The 16,437-nt window shown below is 35.0% G+C and overlaps 3 protein-coding genes across 3 annotated transcripts; all 3 read left to right on the forward strand.

Moving 5' to 3' along the window:
- Window positions 1-929: 929 nt before the first annotated feature.
- On the forward strand, window positions 930-2,397 carry LOC121250969. The gene is made up of 3 exons (XM_041150239.1): window positions 930-1,278; window positions 1,393-1,624; window positions 1,831-2,397. Exons 1-3 carry the CDS (start codon window positions 1,024-1,026, stop codon window positions 2,256-2,258), a joined length of 915 nt encoding a protein of 304 aa, XP_041006173.1. The 5' UTR covers window positions 930-1,023; the 3' UTR covers window positions 2,259-2,397.
- Window positions 2,398-10,113: 7,716 nt separating this feature from the next.
- Window positions 10,114-12,306, forward strand: LOC121249368 (protein FAR1-RELATED SEQUENCE 5-like). The gene is made up of 4 exons (XM_041148078.1): window positions 10,114-10,482; window positions 10,690-10,782; window positions 10,909-11,050; window positions 12,230-12,306. The coding sequence occupies exons 1-4, from the start codon at window positions 10,114-10,116 to the stop codon at window positions 12,304-12,306; spliced, it is 681 nt and encodes a 226-aa protein (XP_041004012.1).
- A 2,603-nt stretch (window positions 12,307-14,909) lies between these two features.
- LOC121249369 lies at window positions 14,910-15,245 on the forward strand. The gene has a single exon (XM_041148080.1). It carries the CDS (start codon window positions 14,910-14,912, stop codon window positions 15,243-15,245), a length of 336 nt encoding a protein of 111 aa, XP_041004014.1.
- The last annotated feature ends 1,192 nt before the right edge of the window (window positions 15,246-16,437 follow it).

Consider the following 16,437-nt stretch of genomic DNA (forward strand, 5'->3'; position numbering starts at 1 on the left):
ATAAGTGACAACGTGCATAGTTGGTAGAATCTATGGTTACCCAGCTAAAGCAACACGGTTTTCGACAAACAAAAGTAGGTCCCACTCTTAATGGATAAGCTCATCCGTGTAACATCGCCAGATGACGACACGTTTCTTTTCTTCTGACAATTCTGACCTTCTCTTTTGTGTCTTTGTGGTCCCCTCAACGTCAGGATTAGGATGAACCCTTCACCCCTAGTCACGTTTTTATTTATTTATATCATGATTGAATACTGAGGTAATTTAGATATTTTAAGAATAATAATAAAAATAATAAAATATAGTAAATAAAAATATAATAAATAATAAATAATATAGTAAATAATAATATAATAATAAATAATAATAAGAATAATAAAAATATAATAAATAATAAATAATATAGTAAATAATAATATAATAATAAATAATAATAAGAATATTTCACTACCTAAATTAACAATTAAATTTTTAAATATTGAATGATCCCTACGGTGACGTGGTACCGAGCTGTCCAATCTGCCCAGCCACCGCTATACGACTTGCCACCTATGTACGTTTCCCCTACATCCGCCTCTCTCGCCGCGTCACGTCTCGGTCTCGTGGGTCCGACCTTAAGGAATAGAATTTTGTTACGTAGAATTATTTTTGGGTAATAATATACACATGATATATTGTATAATATATTATATAATAGTATAAATTTTATAAAATATTTATAAAAATAATTTTTATTTAAATCATAATTATAAAAAATATTATAAAAAATATTGCGTGTAAATTATTTTTTATTATTTTTATCTTTTTTATGCAATTTATTAATATAATTGATAACATTCTTGTAATTATATTTTAAAAAAATAATTATATCAATCATATTAACAAAATGTTAAAAAAAAGTACAAAAGGAATATGCCCTGAATATCACTATAAATTTGAGGTTTGGTTTCCGAACTGAGTCATTCAAAGCACGTGCTTCCTAGATTTCCAGAGCTCCTTACAGTAGAGTGCGAGATCAATTCCATGGCCTTTAAAATGGCTGGAATTCTGGGTGCTAATCAGAGATCCGACGAGATCGTTGAGTTTTCTGACCAAGTAACGAGTTTTACCGACTTGGTTTTTGGGTTCTTTGAGGAAGGTCAAAATTCGTCGGACAATTCGTTCAACTCCGACCACTATAACAACGACGAGGAGGATGAGGATGATGATGAGGACGAGAACCATTGCAATGTTGAAGAGAACCAGGCGTTTTGGAAAGAGCAAGAGCAAGTTCTTCAGGTAAAATTTTCCTCTAGGACACAGAAATCTCTTTTGGTAATTGTGTCAATATGTGTTAATTAGTGGTTAATTAATTTTATAGTAATGTTTTGTGGATTATATATATATATGCAGGGAACGTTGTACAGAACTAGTTCAATTGAGACGAAAATCCGGCAAGCTACCAAGGAAGCATTGAAGGAATTTGACATGGCGGATAATGAATATTGCGTGTGCCGGCCAACACCGGTGGCCGGAGGTTGCAAGAATTGCTTGCGAAGAGAAATATGCAACCGGCTCACAAGTGATGGCTACAATTGTGCCATTTGCAAGTCTAAATGGAGGGGCACATCAGACATTCCATCAGGTATTAATCATTAATCCACCCATCCCATTTTCTTTAAATCACCATTTCAAAAGTGGGTCCATGAAGTAAAGCATCCATGAGTAGAGTTTCTATTTTTCTGAGGAAAGTAGGACCCATTAAGATTTTGAAATAACATGAAAATATAGCGGGCCAGCCGCGTCTCTTATAAAATCAGGTCACTAAACTAGGTGTTCCGAATTTTGCAGGGGAGCACACATATTTGGAAGTTTTGGACAAATCAAACCCAAAGAAAGGAGAAGTGAGAGTGGTAATCGAGTTGAATTTCCGAGCAGAGTTCGAGATGGCAAGGGCCAGCAAAGAATACAACCAGTTGATTAGCCGGCTGCCGGAAGTATACGTAGGGAAGTCGGAAAGGTTAAGACCGCTGATTAAGGTAATGTGCTGTGCTGCCAAAAAATGCATGAAGGATAAGAAAATGCATCTGGGGCCATGGAGGAAGCAGAAATACATGCAAACTAAGTGGCTTGGTACCTGTGAGAGAATGACGCCGGCGCCATTGCCGTTGGGGTTGTCGGACCGGCAGCCAAAGCCTAGAGCTTCCATGCTAACCTTTGATTTGCTAGACACTTTGCCTGGCGTGCATTTCAGGAGTACTGCAGTTGAAGTTGTGTGAACGCTGAAACATTGAGTAACCAAAAAGTTTTGTCCCCATTAGTCCTGTTTTGTCCTTTAATTTTGTATAATATTGTACTTTTGTAGAAAGTCTGCGACAAAAATAAGTGATCACTATGCATGAAGTATGGTTATTATTATTATTTTTTTAAACAGAATTTCATTCGAATTCAAAGCAAATTCCATAGTAACTTGGATTATCAAACCAAAGAGCATCATCAAACGAAAGGGACTTTTGCCAAAACATTTGAACATCAAAAACCTTCCATGCAGGAACCAGTACTTTTTTTGAAAAAATAATTTATTTTTTATTATTTTTTTTAGATGGTAAATTTATAAGTGAAATATAATAAATAATTTTTAATTATTTAATATCAAATTATAAGATAATAAAAATATAATAAAAATTAAAATAATGAATAATTACTCTTTTTTTAAAGTGCGGTTAACTTTTTTACCGTATATTTATGTAAAATAAATAAAAATTATAAAATTATAAAAGCATTAATATATATAAAATAAGACCTCGATACATATAAAATAGGATCTCGATACGTAAAATAAGATTTTGTAAGTATAAATTAATTGATGTTTCAAATTTTTGACTATAATGTTTTATAAAATAATATCTAGCTATTATTATTTGTGTAATAAAATATTTAGAATTTAAATTTTTATAAAAATTATCAAGTAATATTTTAGTAGGTTATTTTTTATTTTAGTATGTTAGTTTATTATATTTTATGTAAAATTTAGATAGTTTTGTGTTATTAAACATATAATGTTATAATTGAAATTTTAGATAAATTCTTTTCTTACTTAAATGAAGTTTAGAGGATAAAATTTTTTAACTATTTTTTATATAGAGTCAAGTTTAAATAATTTTTCTTATATTAATTTCAATTTGGACTCTATACATTTAAGAAACTTATTATTGTACAACAAAAATTTTAGGATCTATATTAATAAGTTTATTATTTTTTTATTAATTTTAATTTAATTTTGATAAGACCACATCTTTGAAAATAGATGTTATATAGAAATTATACAAAATTTAGGAACTATAAAAAAAAATAGAGACATTTCTAAGTAATTTTAATATATGGAGAGTATAAATTTTTTGGGGGCTATTTTCTATATTTATAAAACTATATTGAATAAAATCTTTGAATCTTGGAGCTATTTTGAATTTGGCCACCTCAAACTAAACGTGGTTTTGCCATTTTGATTCCATGGATATTTAGCTAATGTTTGTGTAACTCTATTACCCATTCGGTTAACATGCTCAATGCTAACTTTTTAGAAATAATTCATTGAGCTCTTTACCTCCATAACTAAGTTCTCATTAGTTGAGAAAGTATAATGGGCAGCTAGTAATTCTTGTACAATAAGCAAACAATCATACTCAATAATCGGTTTATTTAAATTGGTACGACTCTAGTATTTTCTCGAGAGACTTTTATTCAGATGACACCAGCCAATGATAATTTTTGATTTTTTAAAAATGAGTTTTAAATTTGTTCTTTTATTAAAAGAGTGTGTGCGAACTTGTACATAACTATGAAAAAAAATTGATGAACCGATAAAGCGGACCAAATCTGTGAGTTTGGTCCAATTTTAAATCGGTTCAATCTAGTACCGATTCTGTTTTTTTAAAATCAGTTGAAATTGGATTGATTTTAATTTTTCTTTTTCTAACACCGGACTGAACCGGACCGAATAGATTTATATAAATATATATTTTAATTATTTATATGATTTTTTATATGATTTATATGATTTTTTATATGATTTATAATTTTTATATCTAATATATATAATTATATATAAAATAATCTTGTATTATATGCTAAATTACTAGTTAAAATAACATTAAATCTTAAAATCTTATGTAAATAACTACATATCATTACTATAGTCTACAATACAATTATAATATATATTATAATATGCTACAATATATGATTATATACTATAATATATACTTAGGATTGTTCACCCGGCCCGACCCGAAAACCACTATTTCGACCCAGCCCGATCTAGAGACATTTCGTTTAGTCGTTCGATCGATTAGTTGATTACCCAACCCCGAAAAAGCTTTAGGAGGAAATGGGTATTCAGTCTCGACAAATTTTTTTTTTTTTTTTGGGGGGGGTTAAATAATCTAAAAAAATTTGATTACTATTCTATACAAAAAATTTGAAATGATATGCTCCAATGCCCTTTTGTGATTTTGTGCAGGAGGTTGTGCTCATGCAAAATTTGTTTGTTTCTGAATTTCAATGTAATTAGAGTTTACATTGTAAGAAATGTCCTATGGTTCATTGTATTTTCAACGGATGGCTCTTATATATTTTTTTCTCGTTGTTAGACTCTGATTTTCTTGTCAATTCCACGATTTTTGAGAATAGTTAGTGAGTGGTGGAAGTGATGAGCAGCACCATTTCAAGACTGCATACTTATTGGTATCCTTATTGGTATCCTTTTGTGAATTACGCCCATTCGACTCTTCAAGAGTGCATGCTGTGTCTCTACATATTTAATCCTTCATAGTAAATACTAATAACAAAACTTGGTAAGAAAAACAAAGACCATTGCATTTGACACTACTTTGTAATTAACAACTGTTTACATAAAAAATAACAATCCAACCAAAGGCTACTTCTTGGTTATACTAAAAAGAACAATATCCTGCTTGCATCAATCCTGAAAGATTCTCAAGAAAAATCCATAATTAAGCCCTTCTAATTGGAGTAGCAATCAATAGAAATCAGCCATCATTAATCACCACATAATACTTAAAATCGAATTGCAAATAGCAGAGAAGATTATGCATCAATTATCTTGGAAGCATAAAAAACAAGGATCAAATGCATAATTTATAATACTATATAATCCAATCAATGACTTAACCAATTAGCAAGCAAAAATGATTTTACCCATGGATTAGCTAGTTTCGGTCCAAAAGTACTTCAAGTAATCTTCAATCGACCTCATTCAAAATATTCTTCAAAGTTTTATCTACATGAAAAAAAAAATTATGTTAAACATATAATTAATTGAAAAGACTATATGAAAATAATTTTCAAATATGAATCTTACTAGTTTCTAACTTGTAACTTTCAGCATCTTCCATTACATCTTGAGAGTCATAATTAATGGAGGGAGACATCAACCAATTTTGCATGCAGATAAAGGATTCAACTCTTGTCGGGGTCAATGAGTTACGAAATGAATCTAAGACACAACCTCCAACGCTAAATGCTGACTCTGAAACAACAGTATATATGAGAATAACTAACACATCTCAAGCTATATTGGCAAAGATCGAATATTTGATTGAGTTCACATTCCACCATGTTAGAATTTCAAAGTCGGGTGTTAATCCTTCAACGCTTTCTATGAAATACTTATCCAATTCTGATTTAGACTCTACCCCACCTTTTGATGCTTGATATTGGTGATACATGCTAAATAGATTATCCTCATCATCATAAGAAGTGTTGCTTTAGGTCTCACCAACACTTGACTAGCCCCTACTTGAACCTACATTGAAATTTGAATACTGCTTATATATCCGCTCAATCATTCTCCTTAACCTTGTAACAAGTTTAGACACTTGCTCATGGCCAATAATATTTGTAAACCAAGACTCGAAAACTTTCAACTTCTAGCGCGGATCAAGCATATATGTAATAAACAACATTTTGTTCAATTTCTCAAAATCCCCCCAACACTTGTCATATTTGAGCAACATCCTCTCCGACATGGTTTTCAGCATATCACTCTCATTCATAGAAATTTTGTTCAAATGGTTATAGATTGTAAATATTTCTTTAAAGAACAAATTCGAAATTGCTTAAACTGAGCTTGAAACCTGCGAATTCATATCATGAAAAAGCTTAAAAAATCATACAAAGACCTTGACAGTTACCCAATCATGTAAAGTTGGTATTCATTGTCCAACCTCATGTAAATATGGGCCAAACTCATTGTCTTTATCTTGCAGCACCTCAAACGCCACATAATATTTGAGAGCTGCACTCAACATTAGACATGTTGAGTTCCATCTAGTTGGAACATCAAGACAAAGAAACCCACCACCCAAAATACTTTGTTTCTCTGCGCATGACTTGAACTTATTAGGACTTGCAGGGGAAGATTTCATATATTTCACTGCATTCCGAATCTTCACAATTGATTTAGAGGACGCATTGTTGACTGTGATTGTAAATATCTTCTTTATGCCCTATCCAAGTATGGATGATTCAATCTCTCTTCCTATTGTTTTCCCTTTGTGATTAGGAACTTTGTTAAAATCTATAATTCTCTTATGCAAGACCCAATCATCATCAATAAAATAGGCTCTTATGCACATATAATTAAGATTTTGAATTTATTTCCACATGTCAGTAGTGATGCAAATCTTATAATCGGATGCCACAAACATATTCTTCAACTTTTATTTTTCTAACATGTACATCTTCATACAATCTCACATAATAGTAATCTGAGAGGGGATTGGAAATCTAAGCTCAACTATGAACATAAAGTCTTTAAAACCTTGCTTTTCTACAAATCTAAACGGTAGCTCATCCACGATTATCATTTTAGCTACTACCAACTGTATTTTCTGTCATTGTACTTGTCAAGTCCAACACTAGCATTGCTAGTTGTACCATCCACCCCCGTCTTCCTAGTCCTGATCGTTTTTGACTGGGGGTTATCCTTTCCAACCCCAATAGTATTTAAAGCTTTACATGTCTGATTATGGTACTTCAAAGATGAAGTACCTTGATTTTTAGGATGACATAACAAAACCTTACCACAATAATCTCATGAGGCTTTGGGCTCATTAGGATCCATGACATTATGAATTATCGTAAAGTGTTGCCATATATCTGATTTGTTCCGTCTTCTTGTGATAGGAGGGTGAACTTGAGGACTAGTTGTTAGGAGAGAGTTGGTGGCAGAGTGCTATCCAAATGAATCACATTGGACATTGATTCATACCCAGATGAAGGCATAGTAGCACTAGGTTCTATAGGGTTCAATTGTAATTTGAGATAAATTATCTTACATGTACACTAATATATTTAGATTAAAAAACTAAAGTTATGCCTATATATCAACATCATAAAATTAAACATAAAGAAAATTTGAAAAGAAATTAATGTATTACAAAAGCAAAGCAGGATTGCACACTTTAGCTGGAAAGAGTATTATGATTGCACACTTTAGCTGAGAAATTAATGTATTATGATATTTAGCTAAAGCAAATCACACATGTGATGCATTTATGCTTCATCATTGATTCATTTATGCTGCATTATATACTGTTGTACTGCTACTTATGCTTAAAATATGGTCATATTCTCTAATTGGTAGGATATATTGTCATTATTGTGGAAAAAATAAGTGGTAAGAAAAACTGACAAGAATACCATCCCCAAGTTTACTTCTTCTATTTCTCAGTAGTTGTGTGGGCTTCCTGTATGTAAAGTGGGAATAACAGGTTTGATAAATTACGTGCACTCCTGTGCCTATTGATTAACATTTTTCTTTTACAAAGGAAAGCATGCATACTACTTAGAAAGACCAATATACACCAAATCATTGCACCTAGGATTTTGTCGTGGTCCCCTTGAATTTGGTCTCCCCAGTCTCTTGTTTGTATTGTTCCAAATGTTTGCTCTTTTATTCTTCTTCTTTTTTTTTTTTTTTTTTTTTTTTTTTGTGGTGATTTGGACATTAGGGGGAGAAATAATCACAGAAGTTCCCAAAAAAAAAAAAAAAAAAAAAAAGGAACGGATAGATCAGACCACAAATAGGAACTACTGCATCAAATGCAGCAGCAGATCAGAGTCGTTTTGAGTGTCATCATGAAGTGGTTGAATCTTGAATGCTTCTATATACCTAAACAAAAGTGGTTGGAAAATCATTCCTAGCAGTGTCCATCATGAATTATGTTTGATCCAAACAAAACTTCTATTCAATCTTTTCTCTTTGAATCTGAAAGAAGTTATGGGAATATCTTATGGTGATATCATGTCCAAAGCAATGGTTCATGGAGTTTTTAATCCTTGTGCTTATACTTCAGCACTATAATTGGATGCTCTACGCACGATTCGACCCGCTTAACTCTAAATACCTGTCTAGCGACTCTATAAAAAGTTGAGAAATGTTAGAATTCTCAAAATAATTATGTGTATATATATATATATATATATGCTTATGTATTGATAACATGGGTATTTTAATAGTGTTTTAAATGACTTTAGACTAGTCCCACTATTGCTTTAAAAAAGTGGGTATTTATTAATACTTGCACTTCACATGCTATTGCATGCTTTAAAAAAAGCATGCGCATGCTTTGGTGTACTTGACCATCAACTTAACTAGTGCACAACGGTCCTTCTCTTCTCTCTCTCGTGAGGAAGAGTAAGGTGGTGTACCCTGGTTAAGCAAGGGTGTAAGTCTCCTGTTGGTGGGAGGTTTGGCGCAGGGTGACATGGTTCTAGAAGAGGAGGAACTGTCAAAGAGATGGGAAAGGCTTAACCTGTCCAGTGAAGAGAGCTCCATCTTTCATGTTCCTCATGAGACAGAGAGGAAAACTCGAGGCAACCATTGCATTATGGGTAGAGTACTGACAGAAAAAGGTGTGAATAATAAAGCATTCCGGAAGTAGTTCTACTTTAGCGGTATTGTCCATTTTATGCATTAGATCAGCCACCAATTAAATTTTGACACGTCACATTATACACTATAACAGAATGCGTCTCACTACATCAGAACAGCCTCCCATACCCTACGTCAAATGTACACCTGTTGCACAACCATTGCATTCGCCGCTCTCCCTACACGCCCAGCCGCCCACGCCACAACCACCAACAACCATTTCGACACCGGCAACAGCCACCCACATCCATTCCGACTCCAACGGCAGGCAGCTCGACGCCAGCCATAGCCATTCCGTCGCCCACAGCCATTTCGACGCCCACAACCATTTCGACGCCACCCACGTTAGGCAGCCCGATGCCACCCATAGCCATTCCGTCGGCACTCGTAGCCACCACGAAATCCGACAACTACCACGCAGTCCAACGCGGCACCACCGTCGACCTCCATGGTATTTTTGCAATTTGTTTTGCTTTGTTTTTGCATACATACCGTTGACCTCCATAGGATTTTTTTTCAAGCTCTGCCAATCCATTTGCTAAGATAAAGAACAAAGAACAAGAAAAATCCTATTTATGTTTGAGATTTGTTTGCACAACCATTGCTTAAGAAATTTTCCACGTCCTTGCCATTACACAGCCTCTGTATTTTTCATGATCTGTATATAAATTGTGGAGCCAGATTTGTTGCCATCTTTAAAAAAGCATCACTTAGTTAATAAAATTAGAATGGTTGGCGAGTATTGAATGTATTTTTTTTATTTTTTTATTTTTGTATTGAAAGATCGTATATCGAGTTGGGATAGTGAAAAAGTTGAGATAACAATGAGTTGCAATTGTCCAGAAGTTGGAGATGAGACTAAAAATGTGGAAGAAGAATGTGATGTGGATGTGGAAGAACGGGTGAATATGATTTCTTCTTCCACTAGTGGTCCTAAAGAGCCATTTATTGGTATGACATTTGATGATGTAGAAGATACCTAGGCATTTTACAAGGCGTATGCAAGACAAAGAGGTTTTTCAATGCCGACCAACCATACAAGATTGGCAAAAGAAGAGAAAAAGTTAATTGTGGTAGACTATGTTTGCTCAAGAGAAGGATTTCGGCGTGAAAGTCACAAACAAAAGGAACAAACAATTCTTAAACCTGCTGAGACAGAAATTGGTTGTAAACGAATAATGGCAATAAGGAAAAATGGTGAACAATGGACAATATCCAAATTTGTGCATGAGCATAACCATGAGCTACTCATAGCAAGAAGTACTAGCTTGCTCCGTGGACATAGAGGAGTGACACGTGCTCAAAAGAAGCTCATTCTCACTTTGAATGAGTCTGGTGTACCGATAAGAAAGATAATGTCGGTACTGAGTAAAGAATCAGGTGGTGAATTTAATGTCGGTTGCATTGGCAAGGACGTGGAAAATTTCATAGGAAACAAAAGAAGCAAATTATTTGAAGAGGGAGATGCACAAAGATTATATGCTTACTTTCAAGATAGACAATGTAAGGAACTTGAGTTTGTGTACTCTATGCAAGTTGATGAGAATGTGTGTATGAGAAGTTATTTTTGGGCAGTTGCAAGGTTAAGGGCTGCGTACCAATACTTTAGAGATGTTGTGACTTTTGATACCACGTATTTGACAAACATTTATAAGATGCCATTTATGCCATTTTTTGGAGTTAACCATCATCACCAAACCATAATGTTTGGTTGTGCCTTATTGATTAATGAAACTGTAGAATCTAATACATAGTTATTGAGAACATGGCAAGAGGCAATGCTTGGGAAGACTCCTCAAACTATAATTACCGATGACGACAAGGGGATGACCAAGGCCATTGCAGAGGTACTCCCAAATACAACTCATAGGTTGTGCTTGTGGCATATTTTATAAAAATTTTCAGAACATTTAGTCCATGTATATAACAAATTTCTAAAATTTGGAGGGGATTTTCGTCATTGTATCCATCAGATGATCACAACTAATGAGTTTGAAGAAGAGTGCAGTTCAATATTTCTCAAGTATGGGCTGGTAGATAACACTTGGCTACAAAATCTTTACAACCGACGTGATATGTGGGTTCCGGCTTACTTGCGAAGCACATTTTGTACCTGTATGTCAATAACTCAAAGGAGTGAAAGTATGAACAAGTTTTTTAAGGATTATGTTCGTTCAAGCACTATGTTTAGTGACTTTGTGCATCAATATGAGAAGGCCTTAGATGCACGTTACTTTACAGAGAAAGAAAATGATATGCGAACAAAATCTACACGGGCAATACTGAAAACGTGTAACAAAATTGAAGAAGAGGTGGCCTTATTCTATACAAGGAAGTCTTTTATAATTTTTCAAGATGAGCTTTTCAATAGCCAACGATACAATTCAACCAAATTTCAAAGGGATGATGAAAGCAAGACATATGGAGTGACATCTCATTGTAAAGAAACTCCTATCTATTATGTGACATTAGAGAGTGGACAAGAGAAGGCAAAATGCACATGCCACATGTATGAGTTTATGAGAATTATTTGTAGGCATATTCTACAAGTTTTTGGCATAAAATCTAAATTAGATTTGCTGCCACAACATTGTATTCTAGAGAGATAGATAGTCAATGCAAAGAGTCGAGCCATTCTTGAAATACCAACTTCTGAAGCACATGTAACAACACAGGATGATCCTGCTATGAGAAAAAGCAAGTTAACGATGCAATTTTATGAGATTTCAGGACTTGGCTCACAGTCAATACAAATATTCAACCACCTCTCTCTTGCCCTAGACAAGGTCCACAAAGAGTTGCTTTTAATTGAAGAAATTGTGGACTTAAATTTAGAAGTGGAGATCCCTCAACCAATGATCCTGCAATGTCAAAAGGTCAAGTTATATCAAATTTTTCACAAACAATACAGGATCTCCCACGGGTGCCAACAAAAGGACAACCAAAATCTTTGAGGACAAAAAATCCAAAAGAGACTCAACTAGCAAAGAAAAGGCATTGTAGCATTTGCAAGCAAGAGGGACATGCTAAGAATAACTGTCCTTCAGTGAGGTATACAGTCAATGCAATTTTTCTTAGTTGTTTATGTTTAAATCAATGTGTTTCTTATTTCTTGTGTTTTATTTGTATTTTGTTTTAGGGATATGGGGCATATGACTGAAAACATAACCCAAAATTTGGATCTTTAGTTTTACTTCAGTTGTACATTGTATGTGATATTTGTATTGATTTCAGTTTTATGTTATGGTAATAATTTTTTAACAACTATAATTGACTTTATTCACTATGTTACAGTGAATCATCATTGGAGTGAAATGGTGAAGCTTTTGCAAGAAGACAAGTATTTGGCTTATGTTACGGTGAATGAATAAGGATGTATTGAATGGAGACTTTTTTTTGTGTTATTTTGTATTATTGTGGAGTGAATGAGATGGATGCTTTTTTTGTGTTATTTTTTATTGTTGTGGAGACCAGTGGAGTGAATGAGATGGAGACTTTTATTGTGTTATTTTGTATTATTGTGGAGACCAGTGGAGTGATTGAGATGGAGACTTTTTTTGTGTTATTTTGTATTATTGGGGAGTGAATGAGATTTTATTTTATTTTTATGTTTTATTGAACCTTGTTTTATGGCATTAAATCCTTGTGTGAAATATTGTAGCCTGTCATATTGAAGAGTATTTTGATGAGATCATAGCAGTTAGAAAACATTAAGGAATTGGCATCCATGAATTGCAAAAGAACGTGCCAAAAGAATTGCAAAAGAGACTGATATAGTCTTCCAATGAGGTAGAAATTGACATAATGATTAGATGAGTCTTAGCAATGACTATCGTCCATCACCATACAAAAAGTGCTCACAAATTAAATAAAGTGACTTCATGATTACATGAGTCTGAGCAATGACTGTCATACATTCTTTTTTCCCGGATACATAAAACTTACAGCAAAAATCACAATAAAAAACAACCATGACAAGAACAATGCTTTTAAGGTCTAATTGTAATTCTTCTACATTGGCTTGTAATTTGGCTTCTTCAATCTTTACATGTTCATGATGTATCCTATCGTTCCTTCGTTGAGCTAACTCCAATGTCATTTTGCAACATGTTTTACTCAATATGAAGATCAATACATAGCCTCAATGGAATGCCATAGTAGCAAAAAAGTCTCTCAAAACTAGCCACATCTTTCCCTCTTGCAGTTCAAGAACTTGAACTGGAATGAGAAGTTGAATTATTCATTTGCTGAAGTATATATAAAAGATGTTATAAGCATGTTACATGTTATAGAGATAGATAAAATATGTACAAGCATTAACTCCCTGCCTTACATCTTATTCTTTGTTGGAAAACTAACATAGAGAATAACAACCTTATGGCAGATTTGAATATCAAGTATCGACCATGAAGATACCAACTTAAAATATGAAAATATGAGCTTTACCAGTTTCCAAATCAGATAGGGAGCAGCTCTATCTCATGATTTTTGCACTCAAGTATTAAAGTAATAATTGATTTTTGCACTCATTTTTGTTGAACAAGTTGAAGGTAGGGAGCTAGAGGATTGGATTAATGTCTCATGATTTTTGCACTCAAGTATTAAAGCAATAATTGATTTTTGCACTCATTTTTGTTGAACAAGTTGAAGGTAGGGAGCTAGAGGATTGGGTTAATGAATGGGAATGGGACAATGATTTGGAGTAATGGGAATAGGTTTGATCGGTTTTGGGAAGATGGGTTGCCAAAAGGTAACTGGACTTTTAGGTGGTTGGATGAGAGTTTTTTTGTGGGGATGTGGAGTAAGGATGATAAAAACCAGAATGGTACTTATTATCCATCAGGAATTCTGATGGGGATTTGGATTGGGATCCACAATAGGTTTTTGAAGTAGATTTGAATGAGTGTAAAATTTGTCCAGGGAGAAAGTGTTGGTTTTTCCTTCTCAGAAGATGTTAAATTGGCTCGGGATTGAGGGGGAGTTCAGCCATTCCTTTGTCAAAAATGCTATATCTGAGGGGGTACTAAAAACAAGACTAATAACTACTTGGTCTTCACATCCATAGTATTTTGCATGCATAGTCACCCAACATCGTCAATGGTCATGTAGACTAAGGGCTCGTTTGAGATGAAAATAGATGCCTAAAATCCAGATTTAGAGAAGCATCAAAGATAAAAACCTCATCATGCTGCTAATTTGAGAGTGGATTTTAATACTCAAATTTTCCATAAAGAAGACAAAAAGGACAAAGATAAAAAACATTATGACTTTCTTTTGGGTGGTATGTAGTGTACCCATGGGGTGATATATATGTGGGTCATAAAACAAAGTCTGAAAACACGTCTCAAAACAAGTCTCAAAACCATAAGTCTTTGAGAGAATTTATCAAACACCTTCCCTGCGTTGCACCCATTTCATTACCAGATCCTTCCATTACATTTGGTTGGTTCCCTTAATACAATAATGCAAATAACATCTACATTCCATAATCCATAATCCATCTACATTAAAAAAACTCCAAATAAAATGAAATATAAAGCATTTCCTACCTGTGGGTTTGACGAGGGCGAGAGACGGAGACGAGGGTGATTTGATTCGGCAAACAAGTAAAGAGAGAGACGAGGGTGATTTGATTTGACTTCCTTCACAGCGTTACAATGGTTGCGGATTTGATGAGGGCGAGAGAGAGAGACGAGGGTGACGAGAGAGACGAGGGCGAGAGAGAGAGACGAGACTGAGTTCGACGAGACGAGGGTGAGAGAACAAAGAGGGTGATTTTCCGCGCGAGAGGGATCGAGAACAGAGAGGGTGCTTCTGGTGTGAGACGAGGGGTTCTATTTTTTTTTTTTGATTTGGTGCACAGCGTCCCATTAGTAGAGAAGCTATTCTCACGACGTGGTTGTCTCTTATTGGAGGCTGTTCTTAGCCCAAGAGTAGATTGTACCGACTAGAAGATTTTCCCTTCCGGAAGACTATGTCACAAGTTTGGAGGTTGGAGGGTTGGGTGAGATTTAAGGAGGTGGGTGGCCAGAGTTTCTTGATTGAGTTCCAACAAGTGACTAACAAGGAAAAGGTACTTAGTGGACGTCCATGGTTCTTTGATAGGAACCTTGTGACTCTCCAAGAGGTGGATGACTCTGTCTCTATCAACTCCATGCATTTTAAGTTTGAACCATTTTGGGTTCAACTCCATAACTTGCCCCTGGCAACCATGACTGAGGAGGTGGGGAATCAGTTTGGGGCTTCCATTGGTCATGTCATTAGGGTGGATGCTGAGTTTGATGGTTTGGCTTGGGGAAGATGCCTTTGAGTGAGGGTGGTAGTTGACATCCACAAGCCCCTGTTGAGAGGTACATGGGTGAGTTATGAAGGTAAACAACACTGAATTTCTTTTAAATATGAGAGGCTGTAATCTTTTTGCTTCCAGTGTGGTATCTTATTTCATTAAGGGAAGGGGTGACCCAGGCAGAGGAATGAACAACTAGAGGATGGTGTGAAGATCGAATGCTATGGACCTTGGCTACGAGCTCAACCAATGTACACCAATATCTTTGATGGTAGGAAGTATGTTGGTGCTGTTGAAAACAACCACCAACAATGGCGGCAGGAGGCTAAAGTCAAAGGTGGGGATGAAGTTGAAGTTAATTTAGACAAGAATGATCCTAGGGAGGATTTTAAGGCTGAATTGAAGGAGATTTCAATGCCCAGTGAGTTGACAAAGAAAAGTCGAGTGAATGGGGGGAATCAACCTAAAGTTGAGGAAGGTGGTAGTGTGGATACAGCTATAAAAGACTACAATAAGTATGAGAATTTCCATATGGGAATTCTAGAAAGTAGATCTCCCTCCTCTACAGGGCCTAGTGAACCATAAAAGGAAAGTTTTGATTGCTTTATGGAGCTCGAGACCCCCAAACCAGATTTAAATAGCCTTTCAAAGAAAGGAATGTTGGATAAATCCAATATGTTAAGGGAGAATACTGAGCCTACAACATCAATTAAGCATAATGGGATTGACAAAGGGCTAAAAACAAGGGGGTCCACATGGAAAAGAAGGACCAGGGAAGCAAAGTCCCTCTCTCCAATAGAACCTATGGTCGTGTCTCCTTCTAGAAAGAAGAGAGGTGGCATCTCTCAACTGGTTGAAGCAGACAAGCCTAGTAAGAATTAGAAGCAGGTTTTAATTGTGGAACCTAGCAGTTATGAAACTGGGTACGTGGAGGCTGCAATGCAGCTCCACCAATAGCAATGATAGGTCTCAGCTGGTACTGTAGAGGGCTTGGGAACCCTCATGCAGTTAGAGAACTTCACATGTGAGTGAAGATAAAGTGCCCAAAGTGGTTTTTTTAATGGAAACAAAGAGTGGAAGAAAGAAAGTGTAGGAAGTAAGAAACTCAGTGGGTTTTGACAGAAGTTTCGTGGTTGAAAGTAGAGGTCTAAGTGGAGGCCTTGCTTTTTTGTGGAATAGCTCAGATGCTTTTACTTTGGATTCCTTTTTTCAGAAT

This window comes from Juglans microcarpa x Juglans regia, chromosome 2D, assembly GCF_004785595.1.
Source record: "Juglans microcarpa x Juglans regia isolate MS1-56 chromosome 2D, Jm3101_v1.0, whole genome shotgun sequence".
NCBI lineage: Eukaryota > Viridiplantae > Streptophyta > Magnoliopsida > Fagales > Juglandaceae > Juglans > Juglans microcarpa x Juglans regia.